General features: G+C 34.9%; 1 protein-coding gene across 1 annotated transcript in view; it reads left to right on the top strand.

Annotated features, from left to right (window-relative positions):
• Positions 1-16,339, top strand: part of MAP2K6 (mitogen-activated protein kinase kinase 6) — a 133,949-nt gene that overhangs the window by 100,673 nt on the left and 16,937 nt on the right. Inside the window, exons 6-10 of the mRNA XM_027873098.1 lie at positions 1,593-1,709; positions 2,965-3,016; positions 4,819-4,946; positions 6,011-6,088; positions 7,376-7,515. Of these exons, the coding sequence (XP_027728899.1) occupies positions 1,593-1,709; positions 2,965-3,016; positions 4,819-4,946; positions 6,011-6,088; positions 7,376-7,515 (515 nt within the window). The remainder of the gene's footprint in view (positions 1-1,592; positions 1,710-2,964; positions 3,017-4,818; positions 4,947-6,010; positions 6,089-7,375; positions 7,516-16,339) is intronic.

Genomic DNA, 16,339 nt, shown 5'->3' with positions numbered 1-16,339 from the left:
AACACACATTTTGAGTGATTTAAAGGGTTATGTGATTACTGTGTAGCCAAGCCCAAAAGTTAACTTATTTGATTGCCCTTTTCACTGATGATAAGCCCTCTTTCTCCTTCTTGACTTGGTTGGCTTTTTCTAGCTGTATTACCTAACTGTGGAGTCTCATTTAGCCAAACTGCCCAAATGAAACTTAAGACTCCCTTATGTTGCATTTCACTGGCAGCATATTTGAAACTTAGAGACTTAATTCCCAACCCCCCCCGTTTTTTTTGCTTTTCCCTGTGTCTTTTTTTTTTTTTTAATCCTGAAAGGTAGAATTAATGTCATTTGGGTTACAGTATATACTTTCATTCTTTATGTTAGTTATTTTGATTGAGAGGACATTTCTGATCCTCAGATACAGAGGTCAACCTTGGAGGGGATATATCATACTTGAACTCCAAGATGACATTAGAATTAGAAGTTTAAATTGAAGCTGAATGTTGTAAAATGACAGAAAGTAAGCTTGACCTGAAAGAAGAGACATGAAAAGATACCACCCTCCCACTCATTTGCAGAGGTTGGGATGTGGCAGAGGAATCCATGGGTTTGAAACTTGTACATAATTTCAAACTTTTTCAGTGTATTGATAAGTTTTATTGAATCTTTCTTCTCTTTAAAAAAAATAAAATTGTTGTAAGAAATGGTTCTCTGAGAGGCTACATATGGAAAATATATAGAAAATAGATACCAAAGTTTGGGTAGTGGTGGGGAACACATACACCTGGGAATGCTATAGAGGAGAAATCTGGTCTATATAAAAACAAAATATATCAGTAAAAAGCCTATTTGAAAAAGAACGAAAGGCTTAGGTAACTGATTCTGGTGGATGAGCTCTTGTATTTCACTTTGAATAATTAAGATCTAGTCTGCATTACATTAAATGTAATCTATAAATTCTGTGACTTCCAACTTTGCTTCTTGTTGGTTTCCAGGGGTGGGGATCCTGTGACCTTGAGGCCACACGTGGTCCTTTAGGTCCTCAAGTGTGGCCCTTTGACAGAATCCAAACTTCTTTGTTCTTTGTGGCCTCAGGACCACAGATTCCCCACCCCTGGTTTAGGCCTTGGAGATAATCCTACCTTGTTGCAAGTCTCTAATATCCCAGGAGGTGGCACTTAAAATTGAATCTAATAGAACTTAATTCAATAAACACAAAGTACTCATTATGTGTATAATACAATGCTAGGAATTAGATAGACAGACAGATAGACAGACATGAAATAATACATGCCCCAAAGGATTTTAGGCTCTTCAATAAATATTCTCCTGGGAATGGGGAGGATTCAACATTTTATTCAATAGGAACTAATGAAAGCAAGCAGAACTTACAAAATGTTCTAGGAATATTAAAGGAGGTAGAGCACCATCAGCTGGGAGGATCAAGTAACAACATGTTTACTGCTCATCCTTGGAAGGATGTGAGTTGTTCCTGCTCTCTCTCTCTCTTTCTCTCTCCATCCCTCCCTCTCTCTCTCTCTCTCTCTCTCTCTCTCTCTCTCTCTCTCTCTCTCTTTCTCTCTCCCTATCCCTATCTATCTCTCTCTCTCGTCTTCTAGGGTGATGTGTGGATCTGTATGGAACTCATGGATACCTCACTGGACAAGTTCTACAAGCAAGTCATTGATAAGGGCCTAACGATCCCAGAGGACATCTTAGGGAAAATTGCAGTTTCTGTGAGTAGAATATTTATGTAATAGAAGCCATTGAAATGAAGGAATAAAAAGGTAGTTCAATTTTGACCTTTTTTTTTCCTCTTTTGGGTGAAGATGGGCAGAAGACACAATTATACCACTGACTTTGTTGGTTTTGCCCATAATAAACTACCTCTTAGGAGTGTATTTATTTGGCAAGACCACATATTTGGCACTGTAATATTGTCTTTCACTTCCCCTCCTTACTTCCACTCCATCATTTCTCTGGAAATAGAGGCATAGAGGATTTAAAAGAAAGGAGCAAGGAAATAACAGAAGGACTGGAGAGAAGACAAAAATTCTGGAGGGCAAAATCTAGACAAGAGAAAGAGGAGAATTGTAGGAGTAGATTTAATTTAGTTCCACAGACATTTCACTGTCTTCTAGGGCACTGGTCTAGGCATGGAGGATATAAAACAATAAGTACGCAAGAATCTCTGCCTTCAAGAAACTTTCATTTTATTGGTAGAGAGTGGGAAGTAGGGGAACAACATGTACATTGATTAATAAATGGAGAGTATCCAAAATATATATGCCAAATAATTGGGCAGTATGGTGAGTAGCACTAACAACTGGGAAAATCATGAAAGTCAATCAAGTCATGTTAAGCCAACAAGCAATTTTTAAGCAATTATTTGCCAGGCACTGTGTTTAGTGCTGGAGATATAAAGAAAAACAAAAACATTCCTGTTTTCAAGGAGCTCACATTCTTTTTTTTGTTTTTTTAATTTTTGGTAAGGCAATTGGGATTAAGTGACTTGCCCAGAGTCACACAGCTAGTGAGTGATATGTGTCTGAGGTTAGATTTGAACTCAGGTCTTCCTGACTTCAGGGCCAGTGCTCTATCCACTGTGCCACCTAGCTGTCCCTGGAGCTCACATTCTAATGGGAAAGACTACATGCAAACCACCAACAAACAACGTACATATAAATTAAATTGGAGTTAATATCAGAGGGAAAGCGTTGAGATTATGGAAGACTGATGAGAGAAGAAAGCGGATGAGTGAGATTCCTTCACAGTCATGGTGATAATGGATCTGAACCTCTAAACGTTCTGGAACACATTTCATGTAACCTTACCTATATTACAATGTTACTTTTCCTGGGACATCCCCAATTTCGGCAAATCCCTCTAGGAATCTCATGTCAGGAAGAAGGAATGTGTAGGTAGGTGTTAAATTCTTTCCATTTCTCCCCATTAATTGTGTAATGAATTTCTGTTGTTTCTCCTTTGCAGATTGTAAAAGCCCTAGAACATTTACATAGTAAACTTTCTGTCATTCATCGAGGTAAGTGTGTGTCCTTTTTGCTGTACGCTCTGTCCCAGATTATTAGCCAGTCCACGTGAGTTGTTGTCCATGCCAGAGGTAGGATTAAGCCACATAAAGGAATGAAGGAGTTTCCCTTTGGGATTGGCTAGCAGCCTGTTTAAACAGCTGTTCTTTGTCTTGGACAAAAATAGAACGGTAAGGGATGAACCTAAAATACAGTGGGAAGGATTTAGGTTAGGAATAAATTGATGCAGAGAATCCCACTACCCATCAGATAGTGGGAATTTCTTTTTTGGAAGTCTTTAAAGACAGGGTTGAAATCTATCAGTATACATATAGTTCTGCCAAGAGGAAAGAGATGGAATATGATGACTTTGGGGGTAACCTAAAGCTTGGTTCCTTCATTCAGTAAGTATGAGTGGATTAGACTACTCTGGTAAGGGCACTATACTAGGTGCTCTGTGCCTTAACTGAAGAAGTAGTTTTTACATTCAAGAAAATTTTAGACTATTTGGGGACCTAAGACATAAATACAAGAAACAAAAAGAAAATATGTATGTTAAGGGCAGCTAGGTGGCGCAGTGGCTAGAGCACAGGCCCTGGATTCAGGAGGACCTGAGTTCAAATTCGGCCTCAGACACATATCACTCACTAGCTGTGTGACTCTGGGCAAGTCACTTAGCCCCATTGCCTAGCCAAAAAAAAAAAAAAGAAGAAGAAGAAGAAAATGTGTATGTTAAATTGAATCATGGAAAGTAGAAGTACCGTAGAAATTAGAGAAATGGACCATCTAAGATGGTATAAAATTATTTAGGGAAGGCCCTTTGAAAGAGATGAGTTTTAAACTGAATCTTGAAGAAAGTCAAAGGCAGAGAGTAGCTATCAGGACATAGCAGGCAGAGACTTTAGAACAAGTAAAGGTATGGAGGTTAAGATGAACAAGGCAGGACACTAGCCTGATTGGAGCAAAGGTTCATTGTTAAAATATTAAATAATGGTTCATTTCTGTCCAAATGTGAATTCCAAGAAAGGTTAGGGCATGGTATGGTGGAAAGTCACACAGACTGGACCACAGTTTCCTCATATGCAAAACATGGACTCTGAGTCCCTTCCAACTTGAAGATCACTGATCATACAATGGGGAAAAATCTGAGCTTGCAATATGTTTGTAACAGTGTGTGAGCTCACCATGGTTCTATCATAGTTTTCAGGCTTTTCAGTAAATATTTAATATTTTCACTTAATTAAATTTGGTTGTAGCAGTCTACAAAGTTCTGACTATTCTGATCCTATGTTAAGTATTTTAAGGAATCACTCATTTAAATTCTTTCAGGTTGAGCCCCAGAAATGTGTGACTTTGGATAACTCCCTTGTTTCTCTAGGTCCTAGTTTCCTCCTCTGTTAAACTGGGACTTTGCACTAAATGATCTCTTTTATCTCTAATTATGCTGAATTTATAAATTCTTCAAGTGTTTATTAAGTACTTATTATTTGCCTTGAGCTATAAAGACTGTACAGAAAATAAAGACCCCAAGTTGCTTATAATCTTATCAGGCACAGGAAGATAGGAAATAAAAGGCAAAATTGCACATATGTGCTAAGGGAACTCAGATAAGGTAAAGGTCAGTATAAAGTATAATATTTCAGAGAAGGAAGACCTTCTTATCCCCAGCAAGCTCACCTACCAGTTGATTTGTGGAAGCGGGAATAGGGCAACCATTTGTATGTATGTGTTACTTTGTTTTTTGCTAGTTTTCTTTAGTGCAATTGAGATGAAACACTGCTGCTAGCAGTGGCATATAGCATATTTTTTCTTTCAGATGTCAAGCCATCTAATGTGTTAATCAATACACTGGGCCAAGTGAAGATGTGTGATTTTGGTATTAGTGGTTACCTTGTGGACTCTGTGGCCAAAACTATGGATGCAGGATGCAAACCCTACATGGCTGTAAGTCTCATAGCCGGAAAATGGACTCTAAAAGAGGACAGTCTACAGAATCCTCCTAGAAAGTGGGAAGGGTCCCATCATTGAGAGAGAATTGCTTCCTGTGATTCACTGACTAATATATTCTTCTAAAGCTCCTCTCCTTCTGTGACTTTTATTTATTTTTTATACTTTAAATTTTTTTTATTTTTTACTTACCATTTTTGTTATTTTTACACTATAGTCACTTCCCAGTACTGTTCCCTATAGAATCCCCTCTTAAAAGAAAGGAAAACTGTTATTTAAAGCAATCTAGCACAGTGACTACATCATAAGAAACAATTCTTCCTCATAGCCCTCTCTGACTTTCTACTATGCTATGATTTTTAGTCAATAAGTTAACAATAAATAAAAGGTTAGCAAGTTTATCAAATTACCAAAAAAAGTTATCTAAAGTTTAGTGTTATACTAAAGGAACAGAACAATGATGTTTTTTAAATACTAACTTAGAATAGTGAGATCTTGATAGTCTTCCAAGATGAGTTCTTGGAACTGTTTCCCATACTAAGTATTAGACAGGAAGGAATGAATTTAAGTGACATCACAGGAGGAAAAAGATTAGACATGAGAGAACTTCCTAATTGTGAGGTTTAATTTCTACAATCAGTATTCTTAGGTCCTTCTTAAGTTCAAAGAACTTGTTATTTGCTTCCCTTAAAAATGAATTTGTACAATATCTTGAAAAATAGTTTATCAAGGCTTAGTTAAAAATGAAAATTTGTTTAGTTCTACATCAATATGACAACTTCAGTGGAACCTGTTGAATCATTTTATTCTTTTGGGGTTTGTGTTATGAATGGATAGTTCTAGATTGATCTCTGTGATAAGATACCTTCTGAGCTTGTTGAATGAGTACATTCATAAGCATTTCTCTCAAAGCACTGTAATCATTTGAAGACAACTATCAAAAGCTCCTACATTGAGGTGTTGATACTTATAGTGACTAGTGAGCTGTCTTGTCCAGTGGGGTATTTGTATGAAGCCTCTCCTGGCTGTAGTGATCCTTCCACTTTTATTTTTCTTTCCAGCCTGAAAGAATAAACCCAGAACTAAACCAGAAGGGGTACAATGTGAAATCTGACATTTGGAGCCTGGGCATCACAATGGTACTGTATGGTGTTACTCATCTACTTGAAGGTTCAGAGACTGAGACTGAAGTTGATGGTTTGAGCTTACTTTAGAATTGAAGAGCAATATTCTTAAATTTTGGTCAAATTCCTCTGACATTTGAGGGGATAGGACATCTTTTTCACTTTTAACCTAGGATTCATGAAAATTGATACCAAGGGCATGAGGAGAGGGAATAGGTGAATTGAATATTGAATATAAACTATGTTTGTGTAGCAGAAAGAATACTGGACCAAAAGAAGGAGACATTGCATTCTAATTCTTGCTCTTCCATTAATTAGATATAACTTTGATTCATTCTCCTCATCCATGAATTGAGGGATTAGACTAGAGTGAGTTCTCAGTTCTTTTCTGGCTCTGACAGCCTGTGCTTTGAGCAAAGGCAGGGATAGATTTCACCTAAATTAGGTAGATACATTAGGATATTCTAGTGGAGTCATTGTCACTGAGTCTGGATAAAAATATTATTTCTCTGGATGTTTTGAAGTCAATAATGAGCCTTCAAGCACAGAACTAGACTGGACATGTGAAGACCTGGATTTGAGTTCCAGCTTTGCCACTAACTTGCTCAGGTCAGCTTGAGCGAGTGGCTTTGTCTCCTACATTGTCTGTAGGTCTCATATGAGCCTATGGATTGTTGTGATGACTCCCATCTGAAAGACAGGAGAATGGAGCTGAGGACTAACAGATCTAATACTGAGAATCTATAATTCTTGTAGAATTTGTAATATTCCATAATCCTATTGCTGCCGTGTATTTGCAAAGCCTGGGATAATCTATATGGCTACTCTTAAAAGCATCTTGAGTACCAGGGTTTAATTAATTCTGTAAGTTATTTCATTTCTTTTGTCCAGGCAGCACATGCCACAATCACAGCAAAAGTGGTCTTATTTGGTCTTGGGTTAATCTGTAAGGAGCCAGCAGATGGCAGCAGATATACATATTTATAAAGAATTGAGTGAGTGAAGAATTCTTTTTGGTAATAGTTGTTTGAAATTCTGGGTATTATAAATTATGAAGCCTACAAATGTGGTGTTTAATATAGTTAATTTAAAAAAACTGTAAAGTTGCAGGAACTTTGCACCCCAGAATAGAAGCTATTATCTGATAGGCTCAGGTGAATGTCATTGAAGACCATGGGGGGGAGGGGAGAATAAGGGGAACTCCATTCTTTTCTTCAGCTGGAATTTCCTCCAGTTCCTCAAATGGAAAGCAACTGGTTCCACATGTAAAGCAACATCTTGTTTTCCTTTTTCTGTTCTTAGATCGAACTGGCAATCCTTCGGTTCCCCTATGATTCCTGGGGGACACCATTTCAGCAGCTCAAACAGGTGGTGGAAGAACCATCACCTCAACTACCAGCAGACAAGTTCTCAGCAGAGTTTGTTGACTTTACCTCACAGTGGTAAGCTAATTTCTCTTCCCAGGTGCTACCAGGGTGGAGGATGGTTCTTCCAGGTTTGGACAAAGGGTTGAATCTCAATCACACCCTACTAATGCCTATTGATATAGGGAGTGGGATATATAGAGAGGGAGCAGATTATTTTCAGTCTGAGTAATCATTTCAGTGGTTAGAGTGATATTCATGAATCTAGAAGTTCTATAGGAAAGTCAATGTTTAGGCTATTTTCAAAAAATATATATATACATTTTTATGTATGTATATATATATAAACTTGGGCTATATGATTATTTAGTGCTGTAGACAGTTTTAGGGACCAGGGAAGGGAAACAAGTATAAGTGGCAATAAAAAGTAGGAAGAAGCTTGAGCCGTATGCTGGTGGTGTTATATTCTTCTAGTTTTCCTAGCAAAGTGTCATTTATCTCAGGAAATATGGTGATTCCTGCAACATAGCTTCATTTGACTCTGATTTGCTTAGGGTTTGTCAAGCTGCTGAGAATATGATGTTTGGTATGGATTCCTTCTCTCCCCCTTCCTCCCTCATCACCCTTCCACAGGGTATGTGTTCTCTCTGTTTTTCAGGTTGTCATGACAGACATCCCAACTAACAAACAACACTTCTTCATCTCTCCCCTCTTTTTTCTCTGCCCCTCCAGTACATTTCCCCCAAGCAATCAAACTCATAATAGAGTGATTGAAACCGATAGTACACATTGCTTTCCATTTGGCATTTTGATATTTGTTAACAGAAAAGATGAATGTGTGCTTTAACTTTAATAATTTGCTAATAATTAATATGCTAGTAATTAATAACATTGTCCATTATCTTTATCTTGAGTTTTGTTGCCTTTTAGTGTTTTCTTAATGTATATTGTTATAGTCATTGTATGTATTTCCTTTGCCTATGCTTTATTCACTCTACATCACTTCATATGTCATCCCATATTTCTCTGAATTTTTCATATGTGTTATTCCTTACAGTTGAATGATATTCTATTACATCATATACCACAGTTTGTTTAGATTTTTCCTTTTGGGTACATAGTTTGTTTCAGCTTTTTGCTATTACAAATAGTAAAGTTATTTTTGTACTATTTTTGTTCATTTGGATTGTAAAAAAGAGGCTGTCTCAAAGGGGCCATCACCCCTTTTGGGTCCCTTAGTAATGGAATTTCTTGATCAAAGTACGAACACTAGAATTTCCTATATGATTGCAAATCTTTTTTTCCCCCCAGAAAGGTTGGGTATAGTAAGAGTTTCTACCAACCGTGAATTGGCATACCTGTTTTCTTACAACCTCTCTTCACATTGAATTTTTCATTTTTGCTTTTGAGGATGTAATACCTCACAAGTGATGAAATTCTCTGATTTATTAGTGATTTTGAATATTTTTCACATGGTTGATAGTTTACAATTCTTTTTTATGAAAACTATGTTGTGTGATTACTTGATTACTGGTGAATGGTTCTTATTCTTATGAATTTGGGTTAATTCTTTCTAAAATTTTGATGTCAGAGAGATTTTAATGTAAAGTTTTTCCTCCATTACTTTGGGGATTCAAAAGTTTTAAAATTTTATGTAGACCAATGTGCCTCTTTTTTTAAAAAAACTATACTACTGTGTGTCTGTTATAAATTCTTTCTCTATTCATAGTTGTGTGAGGTAAAACCTATTTTTCTCTAATAAAATGGAATAGAAAAGTTTTAAGTTTGTATAATGTACCACCCACTGTGCAACTGTGTAGATACGAATAGAAAATTGAAACAGTTATGGCCTGCAAGCAAATCACATTCTAGCTGGGGAAGACAACAGTAAAGAGGGTTCATGTTTATGGTTGATTCATAGAAAATGGAAAGGCCGTAGGCCGGGAAAGTAGCAAGGCCAAGAGGGTTGTGAGGTGTAATGCCAGGCCAGATGGTCACTCTCCTAACAAGAAGATAATTGGATTAAAATTTAGAGTTGAGTAAGGTTATGGGATCTCTTTAGCATATGGAGAAATCTGGAGGTCAACATCCAGCTTGCAGTGGGTATCCAGTGCCTGATGGAAACTTGGCAGTGAGGAAATGAGGGTTGGTTGGGGAAGCAAATTTTAGTCCATAGTGCCCCTTATTAGAAACAGGTGTTTCTGATCTCTCTTTCTGCCATCTCAAGATGCATTTGGGCATGGGGAAGGGAGAGTCCTGGATTATCAAAAAGTCAGTTAGTTTTAATGCTTTAATGATATGGTTAAAAAAAATCAGACCTTTTATTTGTTCATAATATATGATATTAGTTGATTCTAAATCCATTTTCTACCGAACTGTTATCCACCTTATTCAGCAGTTTTTTTTTTTGTGTGAAATTGTCTCTTCCTCAATAGATTTCATTCATGGATTTCTTGAACATTAGACTTTCATATTTGTTTGTTCTTGGTATTGCTTATCTAATCTCTTTCACTGAACTAGATAGTTTGGTGATTACTGCCTTGTAATAGAACTGGAGATCAGGTAATTCCAAAGTACTAACCCTCTAACTTCCTAAGACCCTAATGATCTTTTTGCCCACACCTCTCCCCATATGAATTTAGTTATTTTGTCTATTTCTTTAAAGTATTCCCTTAGCAGTTGATAAATATTGTGTTAAATTTATAGATTAATTTGAATAACATCACTTTTTGCTGTATTGCTGTGGCCTAGCCTTGAAAATGATTTCTTTAACTATTTAGGTCTCTATTTCTATGAAAATAGCTTTGTAGTTATATTTATGGAGTAGCTAGGTGGCACAGTGGATAGAGTAATCTGGAGTTAAGAAGACTCATCTTCCAGAGTTCAAATCTGGCCTCAGATTCTTACTAGCTGTGTGATCCTGGGCAAGTTACTTAATTCTGTTTGCTTTACTTTCCTCAGCTATAAAATGAGCTGGAGAAGGAAATGTCAAACCACTCCAATATCTTTGCCAAGAAAACCTCAAATGGAGTCATGAGGAGTCAGATATGACTGAAAAACAACTGAACAATGACCAAGTTTTATTCATATAAAACCTATATATGTCTTGATAGGTTAAATCCCAAACATTTAAATCATTTTGTTGTTATTTTAAGTGGTACTGCTTTATGTCCTTTGTTCCTGGCTTTTGTTGGTAATAAAGAGAAATGTTGATGATTTGTGTTAATTTATTTTGTATTTGACTGTATTCCTAAAGCTGTTAGTTGTCCATATCACTTTTTTTCCTTGCTTCTCTAGGGTTTTCCAAGAAAATCCTTGTATAGTATGTACAAATAGAGATGATTTTGTTACCACTTTGTGAATGCCTATTTCATTAAGCTATTTTCTTGTCCTATAACTACCATTTTTTCTACTATGTCAAATAATAGTTGAGACAGTGGACATCTTTGCTTCACCCTTTATCTTATTGGCAAAGCTCTCATTGTTTTTGCATCAAAAATGATGCTAGATTTTATTTATTAAATTAGTTTTTTCAGTTATTAAGCATTATATATATGTATATGTATATATATTCCCCCCTTCCTCTTACTCTCCTCTTCCCACCCCACTCCCACTGGGGGGAAAAAAGAAATCAATACCTTTTGTTTAACAAATTAGCGTAATCAGCAAAACAAATTCCCATATGGACCATGTCTAAAAATGTGTATTTCATTCTGCATACTGTTATAATACCTCTCTGCCAGGATGTGAGTCCTCTAGAATTCTGATTGATCATCACATTGATCAGAATTCTTAAGTCTTTCAGATTTGTTTGCCTTTACCATGTTGTTACTGTGTAAATCATTCTTCTGGTTTTACTTACTTCATTCTGCATCAGTTCATAAGTCTTCCAAGGTTTCTCTGAAACCTCTTCTTTCTTCATTTCTTACAGCACAATAACATTTCATTGCAGCCATTTCCTGATTAATTGGCATCCCCTTAGTTTCCAATTCTTGCCTTACCAGAAGAGCTACTATAAATATTTTTATACAGATGGGCCCTTTCCTATTTCTTTGATCTCCTTGGAGTACAGGACTACTAGTGTTATTTCTGGGTTTAAGTGTATGCACAGTTTAGTAATGTTGGGAGCATAGTTCCAAATTGCTTTCCAGAATAGCTATATCAGTTACTCTACAAATAGGACATCAACATGCTGTTTTCTCACACCTCTTCCAAAATTTGTAGTTTTCCTTTTTTTTTGAATGGGGGAGGGGAATATCAACTTAGCCAATCTGATAAGTCTGCTTTGGAATATCAGAGTGGTTTTAATTTGCATTTCTTTAATTATTAGTGATTTTGAGCATTTTAAAATTTATATATCTATATATAGCTTTGATTTCTTTCCTTGAGAATTTCCTTTTTAAATCTTTTGACCATTTATCAGTTGGAACACATCTTTATTACAATAATTTTGAACCATTCTCTTATATATCTTGGAAATGAGGCCTTTATGAGAGAAATTTGCTGCAAAGATTTTTTCCCAGAAATTTCCCCCCTATCTTTTACTTCTTGGCTATAGATAAATTCTTTAGCTCCTATTAAGGAAAGAACTTTTCATTCCTATTCTTCTTTTTATTTAAAAATGTAAATACTATTATTTTCTCAAAGACTTTTTCTGCATCTATTTATGTTACATTTTAATTTTTAGTATTTTGTTACTGACATGATCACTTGTGCTAAATATTTTCCTAACATTGAACCATTATTTACTTCCTGGTATATATCTAAATTGAGTATAGAGTAATTTTTTGATATGTGGCCTCTTTAGCAGCGTTTTACACTTTTAAATCAATATTCATTAATGATATTTGTCTATATTTATTTTTTCCCCTACATTATCCTTCTTTGGTTTGAGTATCAGAATCATAGTTGCCTTATAGGAAGAGTTGTATACATTTTAAATTTATTTTTGAGAAGAGTTTATATGGAATAAGAATTACTTATCTTTAAATATTTGAAAGAATTACTTACACGTACCTCTGCTCCAGGAGATTTTCCAAGGGGAGTTTATTCATAAGTTACACAATATTTCTTTCCATGATTAACTCATTTAGATTCTCTGGCTTGTTAATTTGAGTATTTTGTATTTTTATAAATGCTCATTCATTTTATTCAAGAGTTTTTTTTTTTTTTGGTATATTGGCTATATCAGCTGTGAAAATTTTCTTTTCCCTTCCATAACTATGAATTTCTCCCTTTTATTTTTTGACCTTAAAATTGTATTTCCTTTCTTTATTTTTTAAACAAATGATTTGTTTATTTTCTGCTCTTTTACAGATCTTTGTTTATTAGTTCAATTGTTTCTTTCCTATTTCTTCTTTGATTTTCACATTTACTTTTGTGCCTATTTTAGAATTATTAATTTAATAGCTAGCTTTTTCAACTGTAGATTCAATTCTTTACTTCTTTTTTTGTTCCTTTAAGCAACATATTTTACTGTATTGCTTCATTATCATTAACCTCTTATATACTTTATTGTTTCAATAATTTGTTCTTTGCCACACTAATGATTTAGGACATCATTATTTAATCTCAGTGAGGGCCTGCACTTTTTCTATATGAATTATAATTTTTGTTATAATATAGCCTGAAATTTAAAAAAAATTTTGCCTTTCTGTATTTATTCATGAATTCTTAATGTCAGTGATAATTTATGTAAAGATACTGAGATTTTGAAAAATAATTATATTATTCCAGATTTCCATTCAATAATTATCTTGTCTTTTAGATCTATTTTTGTTTTGCAAATATTTTTTCAAATCTATATTCTCTCTTTCATCTTTCTATTAGATTTGTCAAGTTTAAAAGAGGAAGATTTAAGCCTCCAAAAATTATTGTTTTACATTATAGGTCCAATTAATTTTCCCTTTAAGTACTTACATGTTGTGCTATTTGGTGCATATAAATATAGTTTTTTGTTATATGTGGAGCTTTTAAATATAGATATTTTCCCTATTTGTTTCTTTTGATAGCATCTATTTTATATTGTTGTCTTGCCTAAAACATTCCTGATATTTTGGATTCCACTGAAACACAATAAATCTTACTCTACTTCCAACTTTAAGTTTGTATGTTTCTCTGTATTTTGCATATGTTCCCTTTATGTGGCAAATTTTTTTTGCATCCCTTCTGCAACTCCATTCCATTTTATAGGTGAGTTTAATCTGTTAATATTTAAGGGTATAATCATTAAGTTTATTTTTCTTTCATTTACTCCTGTTATTATAACTTAACAAACTCATCATAAAGTACTATGTAGCTTAATTTGCTTAAAATAATGTAACTTCAGCATCTACCTAAACCATAGTCATCTCCATTTCCTTGCCCATCTCATGTACAGAGTCATAGATTCTACTTTTACTGAAATAATGCTGTTTATTTTTCCTTGCCCAACCCAGATTGAGTATGATTCAGGAGTCCCCTTTCCTTCCTTCATCCCACTTTCATCTATATGAATTCATTTTCTCTTTTTCCCCCTCCATATTCCTTCCTCCTTCTTCCCTTATTTTCCTTCTATGTCATCCATGTAAATGATATTGTCTCCTCAGACTTATATCCTTTGTTTTCTCAATGACTCTTTCTCAACACTGGACTTCAATATGGTACAAAAGTTTCTTCTTATGACGTGTAAACATTAACTCTTCATTAAGTCTTCATTTCATGCTCTTTGGACCTACCTTGTTCAATCTCCCCTTGTTCCCCCCTTGGGTTTGCATGCTAGAGGTCCTGCCCAAGTCTCATTTTTTCAAGAGCAATGACTAAAAGTCTTTGATCCTGTTAAAGATCCATCTTTTATCATGAAATGTAGCATGCTCAGCTTTAGTGGCTATGCTATTTTGGAAGTGCAAGGAGATTTCTTTTACTTTTCAGTAAAATGTATCCTTTTTCCTTTTCTTTACTGATAAATAGTACTATGTGATTTGAATTGGTGCTTTTTCATATGTGAATTTGCTTTTTTTTTTTTTGGATGCTTGCAAGATTCTCTCTTTGATATTGCAGTTCTGGAACTTGGTGACTACATTTCTGGGTGAGTTATTTTTGGGTTTCTTCTCAGATTCCAGCCTATGAATTAGTTTGTTTGGCCTACACTTTTCCCTCTGTTCCCAATATTTTTTGGGCTATTTTCTTGTGTAATTTCCTGGAATATGGTATTTGGACTCTTTATTTTATCAGTTTTTTAAAACCTTTCTCTCCTTGTTAGGTCAGCAGTCCTGAGATAGTCATTGTATAGATCTGGTTTTAAGTTCAGTTTCTTATATTTGCACAGATCTTATTCCAGTTTTTCTAGTGTTTCTGTCTTATGAGTTTGCTCCATTTTTATTCATTACATATTTATGTTCTTTCTACCATTCTCTTTTCAGAGTCTAGTGCTTTATTAAGACTTTTTCTTCATGTCTGTTCTTAGCAGCTGATTCTCTTGTTTGTCTTTACAACTTGGACCTGATTATTGCAAATAATAAATCCTATGAAGTGGTCACATGCATTTAAATTAGCACTGTTTGAATTTATAATTGTGTTCAGAATATGGTAATTGATTCCAGCCTATTGGAAATATGCAGTGTGAGACTGAATAATGCCATGACTTTATGGGATTTATCATTCACCCTAGTTAGTACCTAGTGTAATTTACATTCATATATTTTCTTTAATTCTTTTATTAAGAGTCTACACTCTGGAGACTCTAGCACTTACTAATTTTCTTTTGGTAATTCTAATTTTTTTTATTATAGTATTTTGCTTTTCAGTTTGAGAATTTTCCTCACTTTCTTTGCCCTGTTATATTTGTTAATTTTGAGGGCTTTCCACCCTTTTTTGCTTACTCATTTCTTTATTTATTTTTATGTGAGTTTCCTCCCCTTCCTCTCTATTTCTTTCCTTTTCCTTTTTGGGTAATTTTTTTTTCTTTTTTTTCCTCCTATATTTTTTGCTGTTTTGAGGTAAGAAAGGAATCTGGTCTTAGCCTGCTTGAAGGTCCAAGTATATTGTCACTGGAAGTCTTTACAAAATAACATTTGTTGGATTGCTTTTGATGTGGCTTGTGGCAAGCTATCATCTCAACAATATCTTGACTTCTTAGGATTGTTACTGGCGGGAAAAGTATACAAAGAGTATTTATAGTATGTAATGTAGTGATTTTATTTGTCATCTTACAAAAGAGAATTGAAACATATGTTAAGTAAAGAAATCTTGAATGTGTAAGACAGAAGATGCCTGAAGTGATGCTGAGGTGATGCTGTTGTTTCTGAATTTAAGGGAGTAAGTTGGGGAGTAGAACACAAAATATTGTTTAAGGGAGACTGTTAGAAATATTTCAGGTGTTGCCCCTTCCTATATCCCATTCATTGAGCCTTTGAAAGAGATGTGCTAAATGTAGCTTTCTTGAAATGTGGTGAGGTAAAATTAGACTCTAAAATGAGGCTTCTATGACTATGATTTTACTTTCAGGACTCAACTGGACACTTGGTAATACTATTAGCAAGTGAGGCTTGCCTTAGTGAATTTCTCTTTACTGAAGATCATGAACAGTTAGAAGCTTGAGTTCTGTCCATTTAAACTCCCCTTACCTTGGTTTCCTCATCTGTAAAATTAGGACATTGGACTAATCTCTATTCTACATTGGGCCTAGTATATACCAGCCCAGTGATTCAATCTCAAGTTTAGATTGTAATTAACCATAAAATCCAACAAAAAATTACCTTACTAATAACAAAGACTAAGAAAGATGAAATTCCTAATGTTTAATAGGATGCTACTCTCCTCTGCCTCCATATTTACCATGACATTCTGCAACGATAGATCAGAAGGGCATTCTTATCTGGTTGTAGGAGTTCTGCCGAAACTTTCTGAGCACCAACTCACCTTA

Source organism: Vombatus ursinus, unplaced genomic scaffold (assembly GCF_900497805.2).
Source record: "Vombatus ursinus unplaced genomic scaffold, bare-nosed wombat genome assembly UNPS02014801.1, whole genome shotgun sequence".
Classification (NCBI taxonomy): domain Eukaryota; kingdom Metazoa; phylum Chordata; class Mammalia; order Diprotodontia; family Vombatidae; genus Vombatus; species Vombatus ursinus.
The sequence above is the reverse complement of the archived record's forward strand: the minus strand, read 5'-3'. Positions and strand labels throughout refer to the sequence as shown.